Raw genomic sequence first — 14512 nt, 5'->3', positions numbered from 1 at the left:
TGTTACGAATAGGTCGTCTGAGGGGTGTCGGTCGTATGCGAGAGTTCTCCACTCGGTATACCACACCACAGGCTTTGTACTTCAAAGCGAGGCATGATTTCTATAAGCAGCTTTGGTTAGAGGTGAGTACTAGGAGGAGGAGTCAAAATGAAGTGCAAGGAGTAGGTGAATAAGTTTGTGGAGAAGCCAGAAGGTATTCAAAAAACTAGTATGTCGACGCCGCAAGAGATACGATCGTTAGCGCCGAATAATGGTGGGTGTTAGGGATCGAACCTGGGATCTAACGGAGATGATATCGATGCAGATCCAGAGTGTCAGAGGGAGGCGAGGAGAGTAGCAGATAGCATCAATTCTGTTATTGAATTGCGTCACGAGATTGACGACGCAAAGTTAGAGAGGCAGAGGATGTACACCCTCCCCACGCAGTCTAAGAGTAGTTCTGAGTCTGTGATTAGAGAAAGGTGTGGTATGATCATAGGTCAAAGCAATAAGGAGAATTTATCACTTATGTTTACTGGCATCGCAGGAGCAGCTGCTTCGGCTGTACACCCAATATTTCTAGTGGTGGGTTGGCTGACGGAAATGGTCACGTACATGTTCACTTTCGCCCTGGGTTTTCGTGGAAGAAGCGATAAATGTGTATAATTTTGTAGTTGGTACAGGGGTGTATTCGAGACGTCTTATCGCTTCTACGATTGAGTTTCATTAAGGTCGCCAGTGTATGAATTTTGTGGCGCGCGGTCATGGTGGATGTTGTTGCATGTCAGTTCTGGTTTGCTGGCTTTGCGATGTACCGGAGTGCGACGGCAAACGTACGTGAGAGGTTCAGATCGCAGGATAAGATGGATGAGATTTCTGATGAGATTGAGGAAATGACCGAGAAGGTCAAGAAGGAACTCGAAAACGTACGCCCTCACTTGCACGCATGCGCACGAAGATGCACGCTTTGTTCACAGCTACAATATAGTCTTGTAGACTACCAGAAGAGGATGCGAGATTTGAAGCCTTGATTGAGTTCTTCTCGTCAGTCGTGTTTCATGTTCCTTTTGAGAGACTCTAGCGTTCAGTCGTATACGTGGCGGGGGAGGTAGTTAGGATTGTTACTTGAACACTTTCACGATGCATGAGAATACTCATCGAAACCCACAGCCGCCCCCTTCCTCCTTGATGACGGGAGGTTACAGTACTGGTGGTGGACATGTGTCTATTGAGGAGGCGGCGAGGAAAGCAGCACGAGCATTGATCTTAGCAGGGGAAGGGGATAGGTAAGAGGGGGCTCGATGATGGTGATGATGACAGGGGGGGTAGGTACTGTGATGATACTGGTAGTGAGTCGGGGGACTACTATAGGGGAGGAGATGATGAGAACTGTGGTGATGGTGGTGGTGTTGGAGTTCGAGGAAATACGCAGAGTCCCCACACTACCGCGTCGGCGCCAGTAGCAACACCATCACCGGTGGGATGCGGTCTATCAGCAGCAGGAGCAGCAGTATCGGGTGATGGAGAGATGATGTCGTCGAGTGGTAGCTGCCAGTATTACACATTCCCGACTAGAGTGTATGCTCTGGCGGTGGGAGCTGATGGTGATAGATTTGCAGTGGGAAGTGCACAAAGGCACTCCATGAACAATTATATTGCGGTGGGGGGGATTAGATCCTGGGACCTTCGGATGTGTAACAGGGTGCTCGTCTGCTTAGATAATCGATCCGGATTCGTCTGAGGCATCTGGATTGAGCGTATCAGCGACATGTCGGCACGGCTTTCCGCCGTCTCACGTGGGCTGTTTCGACTTCCCCTTCTCCCCCTAGGATTTTCAGGTACTATGGATGCCCGCCACAGCCGGCCCGTTGAGTAGCGTCACCTTCGCCTCAACATCTACAAGTCTCCGCTTATGGCGACTACAGCAGCCAGTCGGGGGTCCTGCTGATGGATCCGTCTCCCCAGAGGTAACTCCCGTCTCGTAGCCTGGCAACTGGAAGATATCGTTCCAGGATGACGAGGATGATCAAGAGCATCAGCAACAATCGGGCACTGGTGGTGGTGGTGGTGGCCCGGCTCTACCAAGCAGTGTGGAACAGATAGCCAAGCTGCAGAATACACATAAGGTGATGATTTTTGGGCTCATCCTTGGTGCTGTTGGTAAAGGCAAGTGTATGACAGACTGTGAGCGCGCCCATGACGTCATTCGATTGGTCCGTGGTGTCACCGTCGCGAGTGGCAGCTGCTGCTGTTGATACTACCATCACGTTATGGGACGTCAGTCGGGAGAAGATGGATACACAGATGATTGCTCATGACAAGGCTGTGCTAGATGTGGCCTTCGCGGCAGACAGTGATAAAGTGAGTGTAGTCCCATACCACTCCTTTGTCGAATCGTTATCCGCATGTCAGATATTCGGCTCTGTATCCGATGATGGCTCACTTCGGCTATTCGATTCTCGGGATCTAGATCATTCTACTATAATGTGAGTATTCTCATCGCTACCAACCTGCGGCACTCCGGGTGAAGGTACGAGTCGCCATCAGCACCAGGATCGAACACTCCGCCGCCGCCTTTGTATAAGCTTTACTGGAATAAGTGGAACCCAGTAGGTGTCCACTCGTAGTAGTGCAATTTGGTCACGTTAAACTTCTCAGCATTTGATCGCTACCTTCTCGGAAGACTCCATTTACGGTCTAGTATTCGACACCCGAAAAGGTGCTATGATGATATGAAGGGCTTGTATTTGGGAGACGGCGATTGCGACAGGTTTCGAGTCGATTGGCCTGAACCCGATCTGCGAGGGTAGCCAGGATACTGTATGCGCCGGGACCAATGCGATGGCTTGGTGCAACTCTTATGCGTTGGGAACATGCCATGCTGATGGGTGAGATGATTTCTGTCACTTCGCCACGAAATTATGGCCTGCATCGTAGGAGTGTGAAGTTGTATGACCCATTAAGAAGATATTCGACATCGGAGAAACCATTGCTGTTCGGAGAGATGAAGGCGAGATGGATCCGAGTTCGATCCCTGGTGGGTGCATTTTTCCTCATTTCGTCAGGTATCAGCGCCAGACAAGCCAACAGAGTCACCCGTTGAGTTGGTTAACATGGCCTGGATACCGCCGGCATCTGGTGGCCCAGCCAGGCTAGGCCTCATCCATGGTCGGACACTACAAGTAATGAAAAAGATATCTTGTATCGTGTACACCGCACTGTAGGTGTTATCGGCCTGATGGAGGCGATGAACAGCGTCGTCGTCGTCGTTGATTAGCAGGCTCCCTCTTATCTCTATATCATTTTGTGCAATGACATTTGAATACTACATTTGGGGTGGACAAGCTGTTGTTGAAAGTATCAACAGTATCAGCATGACTCCATCGTAGTCCTTTCTGGCAAACTATGATGATGCATATGTATCAATCATACTATTAATGATTAGGAGGGGGAGATCTATCCTCGCAAAATCCATACCACACCATCGTCAACATTGTCCCTTTTCATTCGTCGCACCTCGTTTCATTCTCGTCATACGTAAGTGACTGTCGTGAAGTAGCCAAGAAGGTCGTCTATAAGAGCAGACCATGCGTAGTACCTCGTCCCCGTAGTTAGTGTATCCGTTCCCTTTGTCGTCATCATCATCACTACTCGGTATGTGGCGATACTCCTCATCATTATCACCATCACACCAGTCATCATCATCATCGTCATCTCTGCATCGTTATCATTTTCGTCTCTCATCGGGCACTTTTTGAATCACCTCTAGAGGTCATTGGTTCGTTGTTGATCATTCTGAAGTCTGAGGTTCTTACCACCTCACTAGAAAGTAAGAATTCATCATGCGTGTATAGTAGTGAGAGTAGTATATTTCTCTGTCGTTTACGTCGCATTGGAACATCGTCATCATCCTAAGTATCAGCAGCATTGTTGAGTGGTAGCTGTTGCTCAACCTTTCACAATGCTATGAAGAGGAGGAGGAGAACACTGTGTGTTCGCGCAATTCAACCGTTTATTATTATTGGACACTTACCATGTTGTGGCTAGGATCATACTGGAGGAGGAGAACATGAAATCAAGAATGAGAGCCTTGTTGAGTTGACGAGCCTTCACTAGGACTGAGTTTTTCAGTGGTTTTTACACACAACAGTAATGAGGCTTCTTGCCTTCTCGTCGACTGGACCTGTTCTGGGGTCTTTAGTCATGATAATTGTGTGTGTTTTGTTGCAACACACTGAGTGTAAGGTGGCACACACCCTTCCGGGTGGCGTACCAAAAGAGGTCAAGGCGGCGATGAAAGAGATGAAGAAGGAAGTAAGTATCACACGTTGACGAATGCCTCATTTTTGATGCTGTTTTGTATTAGCAAAAAGTCACTAAGCGTCTATTGTCTGACCATACTTGTGCACTACGTAAGAGCCTTATGGAGCTCTTAGTAGATGTCAAGAGTGAGGACGTTGGCCTTGCCAAAATCAACATAATGGCTGAGTTGGCCCTATGCAGCTGGTGGAGAGATGAGCACTATTGTAAGTATGAGTGTTTGTGGCGTAGTAGTTGGTTTTCTCGGCTCGGATGCTCATGGACCCGGGTTCGATACATCCGCGTTGCATTTTTCGGGTTTTCTCAGTGGCTGAGGAGAGGTTCGGGAAAGCTATCGAACTGACTGGTTTCAAGAAGGAAAAACAATTTGTCAACAATGGTACTTCCTATACACCAAACCCGCGCAAGTTCAATTCCTCGTTAGGACTCGGTCACCTGCTCGTGGCTCACAATGCATCTGCCTACATGGTCGAGGTCAGTTCTAGTACAGGAATCCCTCCCTCCCCTGCGTATTCTCTATGGCAGGGTAAGTTCGAGTCGGCCGCTGTTCATTTGAGGTCGTTGAGGCGAATGATGCTGAAGGACGAGGCTAAGGCCTTGAACGAAGTACTCCATAAACCACCGGTAGGGCAGAGGTACTCAACCTAGTCGTGGTATAGCTGCTGTTGATGTTCAGATGGATCAGCTGAAGCCTTATGAACGGGAGCTTGTGAAATCTAATCCCGGTGATTTCCTCATCAATAACACATATGTATTGCTGCGAGCCTTTATGATGGGATAGTGGTCATTGACATTGTTATAGGTTGGTGTTGTATATAGAGGATGGGTCGTTGCTGCGAATCAACAGTTGAGGTTCTGTGAGGCAAATCTCGTCGGGCTTGATGAAGGCAGATTGGTAATAAAGCATCTCGCTTTTTGTAGTCGTAGCGAGAATTCACTCTGCACTGCATATTGTCAGGCCAAGAGGGAGAGGATGGGTGGTGACTCGGACAATCCGGCATACATGCAGGGTTTAGCTGCCGAGCCTGTGATGCCCTGGAGGAACTTCCAGTTACCGCTCAATCTGTATGAACGCAGGGAGGTGTGATGACCATTCTGTTGGTGATAATGCATCGCTCCGCTGTGATTATAGGAACTTTTGGAAGCTGCCAAGAGGGGGAAGACACCGAGGAGCCCTCAGGCGGCTGAGCTGATGGTTCGAGGCGGCCTCAGGGGCGGCGATTGTCCGACGTAGGATTTTACATGTGGTATTTCCCTGTGATATTTGGACGGTATCATCAGATACCCTCGTCTATGTGATTTACTATTGGGATATGAAGCCGCAGTATTAGTCGATGTTAGCACTTATGTGGCTGGTTTGTTCAACGCTGTCATTCAACTGGTCCCAATGAACGGCTCTAAGACGACCCAGCAGGTTGGGGTAGGTCTACCTCTGTCCTCGTGGGTCGATGATTCTGATTATGTGCCTTTATCAGACGTGTTCGAATAATGCTGGTCTCGCACTGGCCTTCCCTCTCAACGAGTCGGAGGACCCTGAGGATCCAATAATGCTCACAACTGAGTCTGTCGAGGTAGAAGGATATATTATGTGGGCGAGCGAGATATACTTTCGAATTGACAAATTATGGGTGAAGTTCCTCCTCCTTCTCTCTAGTTACCCGGTATTGCTCTCGGCAGCGAACCGGTTGTGGTGGATCCATGTTCGGAACCTAACCCGGCTATAACTAGATCGGGAGGTTCTTCAGATATCGTCTATGGTGAGGGTGGAATGTAGGTTTTAGTGGTGATTCGTGGCTTAGTGCTGGTAGTGGAATTCTGGCATCCCGCGGTCACTCTGTTCGAGAGAGTGGCTGTCATAGAGGGTACCCAAGCTCAGGCAAGGAAAGGTCGAGAGCGAATCAAGGTTCAAGAGGTTAGTGTTGCCGATTTGAATGGCGGAGATATCGGGATCGATCCCTGCTCATGGCATTTTTATGTGGTTTTTATGGTAGGTTACTAGTGCTATGATAGAGCGTTTGAAGGGAACACAATCACTGTGGTCGGAGGGGCTTGATCTCTATCAGCACAGACGTCCATTGACATCATTGGGCCCTGACGAGTTGGTAGAAGATGAGGTGTAGGTGTTAGGAAGGGTCGCGGGTTCGATCCCTGGTGACGACACTTAATGGCTGCTCTCTTCAGTATCGAATATCCAAGGCCCAAGAGTAAGAAAAAGCTGAAGAGAATGCGTGAGTATCAGTGATAGGGCTCATGTCATACGATAACTTCGTCAACATTCATTTGCATTCCACCATTTTCGGTATCTAGCCACACAGAAATGGGCGAACGTTTGGCTTTCCGTATGGACATACTGTCGAACGTGGTGGCATCACTCCCGTATGGGGAAGTGACAAGCTGGCTCTTTTTCATTGAATGAATTGAAGCTTATTATTTGATTCTGGTCAGCGGATGCCCTGGAAGATTCGTTGGAGATCACCAATTTGAAGCAGCTGGTGAAAAAACTGAAAGGAGACCGAAAGGCGGCCATGAAGAATGCTAGTGCGAAGGAAGTCGCTGATATAGATGATGCTCTATCCTATGTAAGAAAGCGCGCGCCACTCTAATCGATTATATAATTTCTTCCCTGCCAGGCTGAAGAGCGACTTGATGATGCGTTCGAGGCTCAGGAGAAGTCGAGACTGATTGGCGATATCAATAGTAAGCTGAGTAGCTCTCAATCCGTGGTTCAAGCGTTGCAAATGTCGGGCGACATTAGTCGTTTGCAGGAGATGCAACAGCAGATCGCGGAGGTAGGCAACAGTGGTTGTTATTATCAACAGTACATCCGTTGCTGTGTTGTAGCTCCGAGCGGCTCTGGAGGTGGCTCAGAGAGCTGAAGCCGAGTTCAGGGAAGAAAGAAAGCAGCGCAGGAGGGATCGTAAAACGACGAAGGGTAAACTCGATCAGAAAGAGTCGGAGACTGATGATGATGATGATGAAGAGAAGGAGGTCGAGTTGTAGGTCTTAACGTATGCTAATCATCTGGTCACCGAACCAGGATAGTAGCTCAGTCTCTCATCGTGGCGTTTTCGAACTTTCCCAGCATGTCTTCGGGCTGGCAGTTTATAACTTCAAAGTTTTCCCATTCTGATATTTTACTTATCATCGTACTAGCTCTGGTGTCGAGTTAATCAGTGTGATTTAAATGGTGGGTGGTCAGGGCAATTGTTACGGTTCTACTACTAGTAATGTTCCGACAGCAAAACCGGAGCTGTAGTGTCTTTGTGGGGAATGTTCCGTAATACTGGAGGGATCAACATGTTCGCACTGACGAGTTCAGTTACGATGTTGATGAGGAACAGTTGAAGAGCATCTTCTCAACGGTCGGTCCTGTTGTAAGCTTTCGGCTGATGCATGATAAGGTCACTGGTCGACCTAAGGGATACGGATTTTGCGAGTAGAGATGCTCGTTTGCGGTGAAGGGAATTTCCTGTCGTATCAGGTACGCAGATCAGGAGACTGCATACGCAGCAATGCGTAATCTCAATAACGTGGAGTGTGGAGGCCGGCCACTTCGAGTTGACTGGGCTGACCATGAGCTGCGTAACACGGAAGGTTAGTAGTGGTCGGTTGTAGCTAGGCTGCCTACTGGCTGTTCCCAGGAGTGCAGCGATCGATTCAACGAAGTGGCGCTGATGTTGGGCGAAGCAATGTGAAGGTGAGGAGGGGAGGCTGCTGCTGCTGCTGCCATTGAGCTCAGCTGCTGTCACGGTCCTGTATAGGTGAATAATAAGAAACTTCGAGAGTTCCAACAGAGACTGACAGATGAAAATGCAGAGCATCTGGCATTAGATGTAGTGTTAATGGGAGGGTATGAGTGGAGATTCCAGGGCTTCTGACAGGTCCAAACCCACAGTGAGATAGCGGCCTTGTTAAACCAATGGTCTACAGTGGAGTTGTATCAGTTCCTTGGCCAGTCACAACAGTTCGTCAGTGAAAGCCCAGAAGCAGCGCGTGAGAGGACTGGGAAGCTGCTGGAGCATGCTAGCGCTGTTGCATCATAGGGTCTCTGTTCGTGGCGCATCCTCAGCTGCCGCTGGCCATCAACCATGTTGCGTACTTGCTGGGATTCACGTCGGAGCCGACCTTCCCGATGACGCCGGATGATATGATGTAATAATGCTAGAGGGGGGATTCGAACTAGGGAGTCTCCGATAGTTGGTTGGCTTGCATATCCATTGGAGTGATCGATATGCAGATATGCAGAAGAGCGTATCAAGGCTCTTAAACAGCATCGAGTATGTCCTGTAAAGCCTATACAGCCTCCCCGAGCTGTCCCCATCAGTCTGGTAACCGACCCCACTGCTCAGCTCCAGGCTGGTAAGACCATCAACTTATGAACCTCCGGTCGCATTAATGGTCGTCCAGGTATCTCCAATCCTATGATGATGAGCGGCGTGTTGCCAGCTGGTGTACTCGCTGCAGGGGCGAGCATTGCTGGTGCAAGGTAAACGCAATTTCGTAAAGTCTAGCGGAGCGATGCATTTATCTTCATTACAGAGCAACAACGGTTGGTACCATCTCTCGAGTGACTTCTATTGGTACGAGCGGATCAGCACCTCATCATGCAATGAAGAAAGTGAGTGGCCTTATCGTACCATATCGTTGTGGTTGCTGACATGTCTCTCAGCCTGCTGTGGACATCGCAGCGTTGCCGGCCGACACGAAGGAGGCTTTACGCAAGCAACTAGCACAGATGACTCCAGCTGAGGTGAGTGCTTCTAGAGCTGCTCTTAATAGGCCTAATTCACGTCTATTATCAGGTTGCTAGCCTCCCTGCTGATGTACGAGAGATCATGCAACAACTAGCAGTCTCTACTGGCGGCTCTGCTGTTGGGAGTGGTTCTGTACCACGATAACAAATGTTTCAAAATAGATCGTGTGGGGTTGTCAATACAAATCTCATATTTCTGCTTTGCAGTGCTCATCTCATGTCCCTTACAACGACAATACCCGAAACCGCGATGGTTCGGGATCCGCTCGCCCGGAATAGGTACGTATCACGGCATTTATTATACGATGGTTACGTTGTCATCACGCCTTAGCGATATGTTATTCATCTTGATCGTGCTGGCGGTAGGCATGCTGTTCATAGTGCCCATCCTGCGCTTCTCTCCGGAAGAGGCAACAGAGACCGTCACTGCGCCACGAAAATCACACAGACAAATCCGTGACCACTACTCATCAGGTGAACTCCACTGTAGTCTCTACCCTCCAGCATTCAATGGCTAGGGCCTGTAGTGGCAGCTGTAGTGGGCGTGATGAGAGACTTAGCGGCTGGCTTCGACCCTTCTGGCTCTTACTCGAGGTAAGTCCACGAGGCAACCCCGACGGTAATCCCCTTTCTCTAGAGTTAGTTCCGAACCAGACAGCGAAAGCTACGAGTTGCAGGTAGGCCCTTGTAGATGATAATGTTGTATTGTATGTTGATGACAGGAACCAATGAGCAATTCATCATCAAGTCCAAGAAGACCATTGCGAATATCGGTAGGAAACTATTTACGTTGTATATGCTTAGTATTGTTTTTGATGGATAGGAGCAGTTGTTGACGACGAGAAGGAAGGTGTCGCCAGTGGAAATGATAGACCTTCTCAGCGGTGATTGAGGAACTTCACATTCTCACATGATCCATTCTTTATACGTTACTACTTTTTCGTGTTCAAATCCTTAATAATACCAAAATTTTATTGGTGAGATACATGAGAGATATTAGCTCTCCCTCTAGAAGCTTCCACACTCGGGTATTTCCCATTTGAACACTATCATATTTTATACTACCTACGAGATTGCACAACACCGCAGTTCTAAGAACCATTCGGTTTTCATTGATCCGAATGCAGTTCTTGCTAGTTATTCCTCATTCCCATGAAGATAATAGAACACGACTCAGAAACTTCCATTCATCATAAATCAATCAGAAATGGTATGAGCAACACTGATAAATAGAGAGTAGAGCAGCACACTTTATCGACAAGAACATAACATTGGATGAAAATCACCCAACCCCAGAGGTAAGGTGGGCTAGATACATATTGTCAATAACTGTGTAAGCTAAATATGAAGAAATGATAGAGCTAATTCATCATCGTATAAGGCAACAACAGTTAGAATGATGATTACTGGCTCTTCTGAGCTACCTTATTATTGATAGCGTTCTTGAACTCATCATAGAAGACAAGAACCAAAGCAGCACCAACACCACGGAGCATGTTAGAAAGGCCACCCTTGAAGAAACCAGGGACACCCTCCTCCTGGAAGACCTTGACCCAGCAGTCCCAATTGGAAGAGTACTGGACAGCGTTGCCACCACGGCCGGCCATCATCATCATACGACGACGGACAGTATCGAAGGGATAAGATACCAAACCAGAAACAGCAGTAACACTCTGGGCGAGGACGAACTTGGCAATAACATTAGCATTCTTCTCATCCTTGAACACAAGGGGCTTGATGGTATCATACAGGCCGAAGTAGGCACCACGATAGAAGATGATCCCTTGAATGGACATGCTGAAACCCTGGTACATGGACCAGAAACCAGTCCTCTGGCAGGTCTTAGTGATAACGTCGATAAGACCCTTAAACTCACGATCAGCTCCCTTGCCAACATCAGCAGCAAGACGAGTACGAGCGTAATCGAGAGGATAGACGATGCAAAGAGAACCGGCACCAGCAGCAGCACCAGAGAAGACATTGGAAGCGAGGAACTTCCAGAACTGGCTATGGGGATCGTACTTGGGGAACATGCTCTTGATGCTGTCCTTGAAGGCGAAGTTGAATGCCTGGGTGGGGAAGTAACGGAGGACGTTGGTCAAGTTGCCTCTCCAGAGGCTGGACACGCCTTGCTCTTTGCAGCATCGCATGAAACAGTCGCCGATGCCGTTATAACGAGCGACTTTACCGGAGACAATATCGGGGTTAGAATCTTGCGTCTGGAGGAGCATCTTAACACGCTCTATGGGGGCCACCAAAGTCTTGGAGATAGCAGCAGAGGTACCACCGGTCATGAAGTCGACCAAGATGGGGTACTTCTGGATGAAACTCTGTTCTTGTTGTTGCTTACTTTGAACTGCAATGGACATGTTGAGACGAAATGTCAACAAGGAAAAGTACCAAGATAGAAAAACTGAGAACACGATATGTGGACCTGCGGAGGTAACGCTATTTATGGTATGCTGCTTCTACTGTGACAACTCCGGTGTAATACAATCCGGCAATCGCAACTTTTTGCTAATGTTGCGGATTTGCCAAATGCTATAATTCCTGACAGTCTCACTTTTTTGCTCTTTTGTATGTGCTGCTTCCGCAGTTACAAAGTAGCAACCACATTTACAACCTAGCAATTTCGGGTATAGGTTTTAGCAACCAAATGTTGAAAGTAGCAAATCCAAAAGTGATTTCCAGCAAGTCGCTCTTTTTTGCTCTTTTTTTGCTGCATTGTATATTTCCCCGGAATGTTTTACACGCTGGCACTTTTGCCCAAGTGTGCTTCGCCCGCACGTTTTCGTTATTTTGGCAAGTTGTGCTCATTTGCTGTTTGATATGTTTTGCGTTGTAATTATGTAGTCTGGCAACTTTTAAGGTTTGCTATTGTGTGATGTTCCTGCATGAAATATACAAATTGGCAGTTGCCGGTATGTGACAACGCTGCGCTACTTTTATGTTTCGGCTATTTGCTCCCTTGTAACTCACGCCCTGCGGGAATATATACTAGCGTTTTGCTCATTCGCTCAAACTCCGTCTCTGTTAGCGTTATTAGCAAACTTGCCCTTTTGCATTATTCGTACGATCAATATACAATCGAGCAAACATAGTTACGGGATAGCATTTCTCGTTCGATTACGGTATTGCGCCTCATATCCATTTTGGTGCATGTTCATGTCCTGTGCATTTACTAAGTATCTATCAGAGGTGTCACACCTCGTGTCTCACTTCAAGTGAGTCACTTAGTATCGGGTCAAAGCGTGATACTATAAGAGTGCTATCACGGTGATAGCACTCTAGTTAGATATATCATTCACTCCGAAGACAGCGCGAGTTATGATCAATGCTGAATACCAAACACATGATTGCCCTTGCACGTCGCGATTGAATCAGATGAGATAACAGTTAAATTGAGTCCCATCTTCGAGTATCCTCTCTCTTTTCGCATCGTATCAGTTGTGTCTCATGGTTCACTACGATTGTACGTATTGACGACTCAACAATACCCAGAAGCTAAACCCTCAAGTAGGCATTACGTGCAACTTTGACATTCTACACGAGAAACATTCGCTCATGGGCAGTGGCACTCATCGGAGCGTCTTCCTGGAGCTATTGTTATGGACTTTGCAGAGGTGTCGAAGGATTGTACAGGGGAAACGCAGCACGGCCTAAATTACTGATTATGAACTCTACAGCCTCCCGCACACAATATTCACTCCCGGGCACCACTAGAGTTACTGTAAGTCCTGAGAAGAGTACTGGTCGCATGAGAAGCATATTGAGGAACATCCAAATTATCTCTACCAATCACCGAGACAGCTACTTGTAGCAGCTACAACAGCTGAGCACCACTGAGGTGCCTACCTTACTGCGAGTGCGTACATGGTCGCTAGTCTCCAGTGATGGGAGAAACTACTTCGATTCCTCACGCTCGTCCTCTTTCGACCGCTCGTGCTGCAATTCTTTTGCCGCGTGGCTCTCATACTCCTCCACCAATAAAATAGCATTGTTGTTAGGCGAGTACTTTCGCACTTTCTCCTCACATCTGGTACCTCGGGAGAACTTGTTCAGCGTCGGGTAGATGCGGAGTGCTAGCTTAGCACTGCTAAGCCAGCCTGCATCTTTCCTCGATAATTTCGATGTTCGCGAGAGGCATCTTTCTGCAATGACCAGTATTTGTTCAGACTACGGAAGAGCATATTGGTTCGCATGCAATAGGCCACGTAGGGATCAGGGTGCGAGTATGAAAGCCACGACATCTCGCATGGGCACCACTGGGGTGCCTGCAATACAGCACTGCACTGCAGATGAGTGATCCATGCTGATCCAAATAAGTGATCTCGGATCACTCAGTACGAGTGATTCCGCCTAATACGAACTACCATGTAAACACAAATCCTCTCCCTCGTCGTTCTGTGACCATGTGCGAACTGCAATGATGTGGAAAATATGAAAATCCAACGAACCCTTAACGAATGTAAGTCTTTACTAACGACCTACTACCACTTACAATAGTCCATCCATCATTCTCCCAGTGCTGCAACTATACTTATCTATATCGACAGAACCAAAGAACTTTGCAAAATAGTCACCACTCAGAGACTTCGAAGCTATAATGCAATGCTCAACACAATCACCAACAACCCACCAAGGTTCGACTCTCGCGTGCGAAATTTCAATTTCTTCCTCCGATTGTAGAACAGCAAAAAGTTGCTCCATTGCGGGGTTGTCCATTTGCAAAGCGACAAATTGCTCCTCTGAAAAGTAGCAATTTGCTCAATAGTGGAAGGAGCAATTTATCGGTTTGCCCCTTCTTTGAGCAAAATTGCTCAATTTTGTTACATAGTAGCACTTCACATAGCGGCAACGTTTATATATTCTAGCAATTTTCTGAAATATAAACAAGTAAACGATATTCATTCGAGCAGTTTCTGTTATACAAAACGGCAAATTTGCGTGTTTGTAAAGTGAATTTTGCTACTTTGCTCTTCTGTATATCAGCCATAGCGTTTTTACACACTAGCACAACAGCAAAAGCCGCAGGGAATATACATTCCAGCTAATTGGCACTTTTTTGCTATTTGCTCCTTTGCTATTTTGTAAATGAGCCGACAACTCTAGCGTCAACGACGATGAGTTCCTAGAAGTTCGTCGATCATGAAGTTGCTCTTAAGCTCACAAGCTAAGGTTTTTCACAAAGAAGATCAGTTAAGACAGTGCGGCAATTAGCATTACGAATGGAGGGGTCGGGTCACGTTTCGGTTGGCCAAATTCAGACTATTTCGTTTAATTTCTTCCTGAAGTACTGGAGGTTAACTTGTTAACACGTATTAAATACCGATGCGGATGGTCGCGTCGATTCGCTAGCAATCGTATTGCGGTAATGAAACCGTGAGGCGAGCGGATCCCCCCTGCCTGCCTGCTGGACAGCGTAGAATAGCCAAGGGCAGAGAGGGCTTATACATTTTA

General features: G+C 47.5%; 6 protein-coding genes across 7 annotated transcripts; 5 read left to right on the top strand and 1 right to left on the bottom strand.

Moving 5' to 3' along the window:
• Positions 1-743: 743 nt before the first annotated feature.
• Positions 744-1010, top strand: Pmar_PMAR009998 (hypothetical protein; the record flags this gene model as incomplete). The annotated part of the gene is made up of 3 exons (XM_002777145.1): positions 744-790; positions 830-905; positions 957-1010. The coding sequence occupies 3 exons, from the start codon at positions 744-746 to the stop codon at positions 1008-1010; spliced, it is 177 nt and encodes a 58-aa protein (XP_002777191.1).
• Positions 1011-1826: 816 nt separating this feature from the next.
• Positions 1827-2871, top strand: Pmar_PMAR009997 (hypothetical protein, conserved; the record flags this gene model as incomplete). Its single annotated transcript, XM_002777144.1, has 7 exons — positions 1827-1946; positions 1992-2163; positions 2222-2340; positions 2392-2465; positions 2510-2588; positions 2638-2698; positions 2750-2871. The coding sequence occupies 7 exons, from the start codon at positions 1827-1829 to the stop codon at positions 2869-2871; spliced, it is 747 nt and encodes a 248-aa protein (XP_002777190.1).
• A 1261-nt stretch (positions 2872-4132) lies between these two features.
• Positions 4133-7417, top strand: Pmar_PMAR009996 (hypothetical protein). Of its 2 annotated transcripts, XM_002777142.1 has the most exons (18): positions 4133-4293; positions 4346-4505; positions 4607-4678; positions 4724-4773; positions 4825-4923; positions 4976-5050; positions 5102-5194; positions 5258-5380; positions 5432-5529; positions 5581-5719; positions 5775-5870; positions 5954-6056; positions 6099-6211; positions 6291-6415; positions 6481-6527; positions 6745-6878; positions 6930-7088; positions 7141-7417. In XM_002777142.1, the coding sequence occupies exons 1-18, from the start codon at positions 4183-4185 to the stop codon at positions 7297-7299; spliced, it is 1956 nt and encodes a 651-aa protein (XP_002777188.1). In that variant the 5' UTR covers positions 4133-4182; the 3' UTR covers positions 7300-7417. The 2 variants fall into 2 exon arrangements, with proteins under 2 accessions (XP_002777188.1, XP_002777189.1); XM_002777143.1 differs by having other exon boundaries at positions 4724-4923.
• A 66-nt stretch (positions 7418-7483) lies between these two features.
• Positions 7484-9197, top strand: Pmar_PMAR009995 (RNA recognition motif containing protein, putative; the record flags this gene model as incomplete). The annotated part of the gene is made up of 12 exons (XM_002777141.1): positions 7484-7551; positions 7619-7735; positions 7781-7893; positions 7941-7996; positions 8061-8132; positions 8181-8292; positions 8343-8451; positions 8537-8658; positions 8707-8785; positions 8839-8917; positions 8969-9049; positions 9102-9197. 12 exons carry the CDS (start codon positions 7484-7486, stop codon positions 9195-9197), a joined length of 1104 nt encoding a protein of 367 aa, XP_002777187.1.
• A 365-nt stretch (positions 9198-9562) lies between these two features.
• Pmar_PMAR009994 (hypothetical protein) lies at positions 9563-9940 on the top strand (the record flags this gene model as incomplete). Its single annotated transcript, XM_002777140.1, has 4 exons — positions 9563-9646; positions 9696-9729; positions 9775-9825; positions 9876-9940. The coding sequence occupies 4 exons, from the start codon at positions 9563-9565 to the stop codon at positions 9938-9940; spliced, it is 234 nt and encodes a 77-aa protein (XP_002777186.1).
• A 515-nt stretch (positions 9941-10455) lies between these two features.
• Pmar_PMAR009993 (ADP/ATP carrier, putative) lies at positions 10456-11421 on the bottom strand (the record flags this gene model as incomplete). The annotated part of the gene is made up of 1 exon (XM_002777139.1): positions 10456-11421. One exon carries the CDS (start codon positions 11419-11421, stop codon positions 10456-10458), a length of 966 nt encoding a protein of 321 aa, XP_002777185.1.
• Between the last annotated feature and the right edge of the window lie 3091 nt (positions 11422-14512).

This window comes from Perkinsus marinus (assembly GCF_000006405.1).
Source record: "Perkinsus marinus ATCC 50983 genomic scaffold scf_1104296952298, whole genome shotgun sequence".
In the NCBI taxonomy this organism is placed as follows: domain Eukaryota; phylum Perkinsozoa; order Perkinsida; family Perkinsidae; genus Perkinsus; species Perkinsus marinus.
The sequence above is the reverse complement of the archived record's forward strand: the minus strand, read 5'-3'. Positions and strand labels throughout refer to the sequence as shown.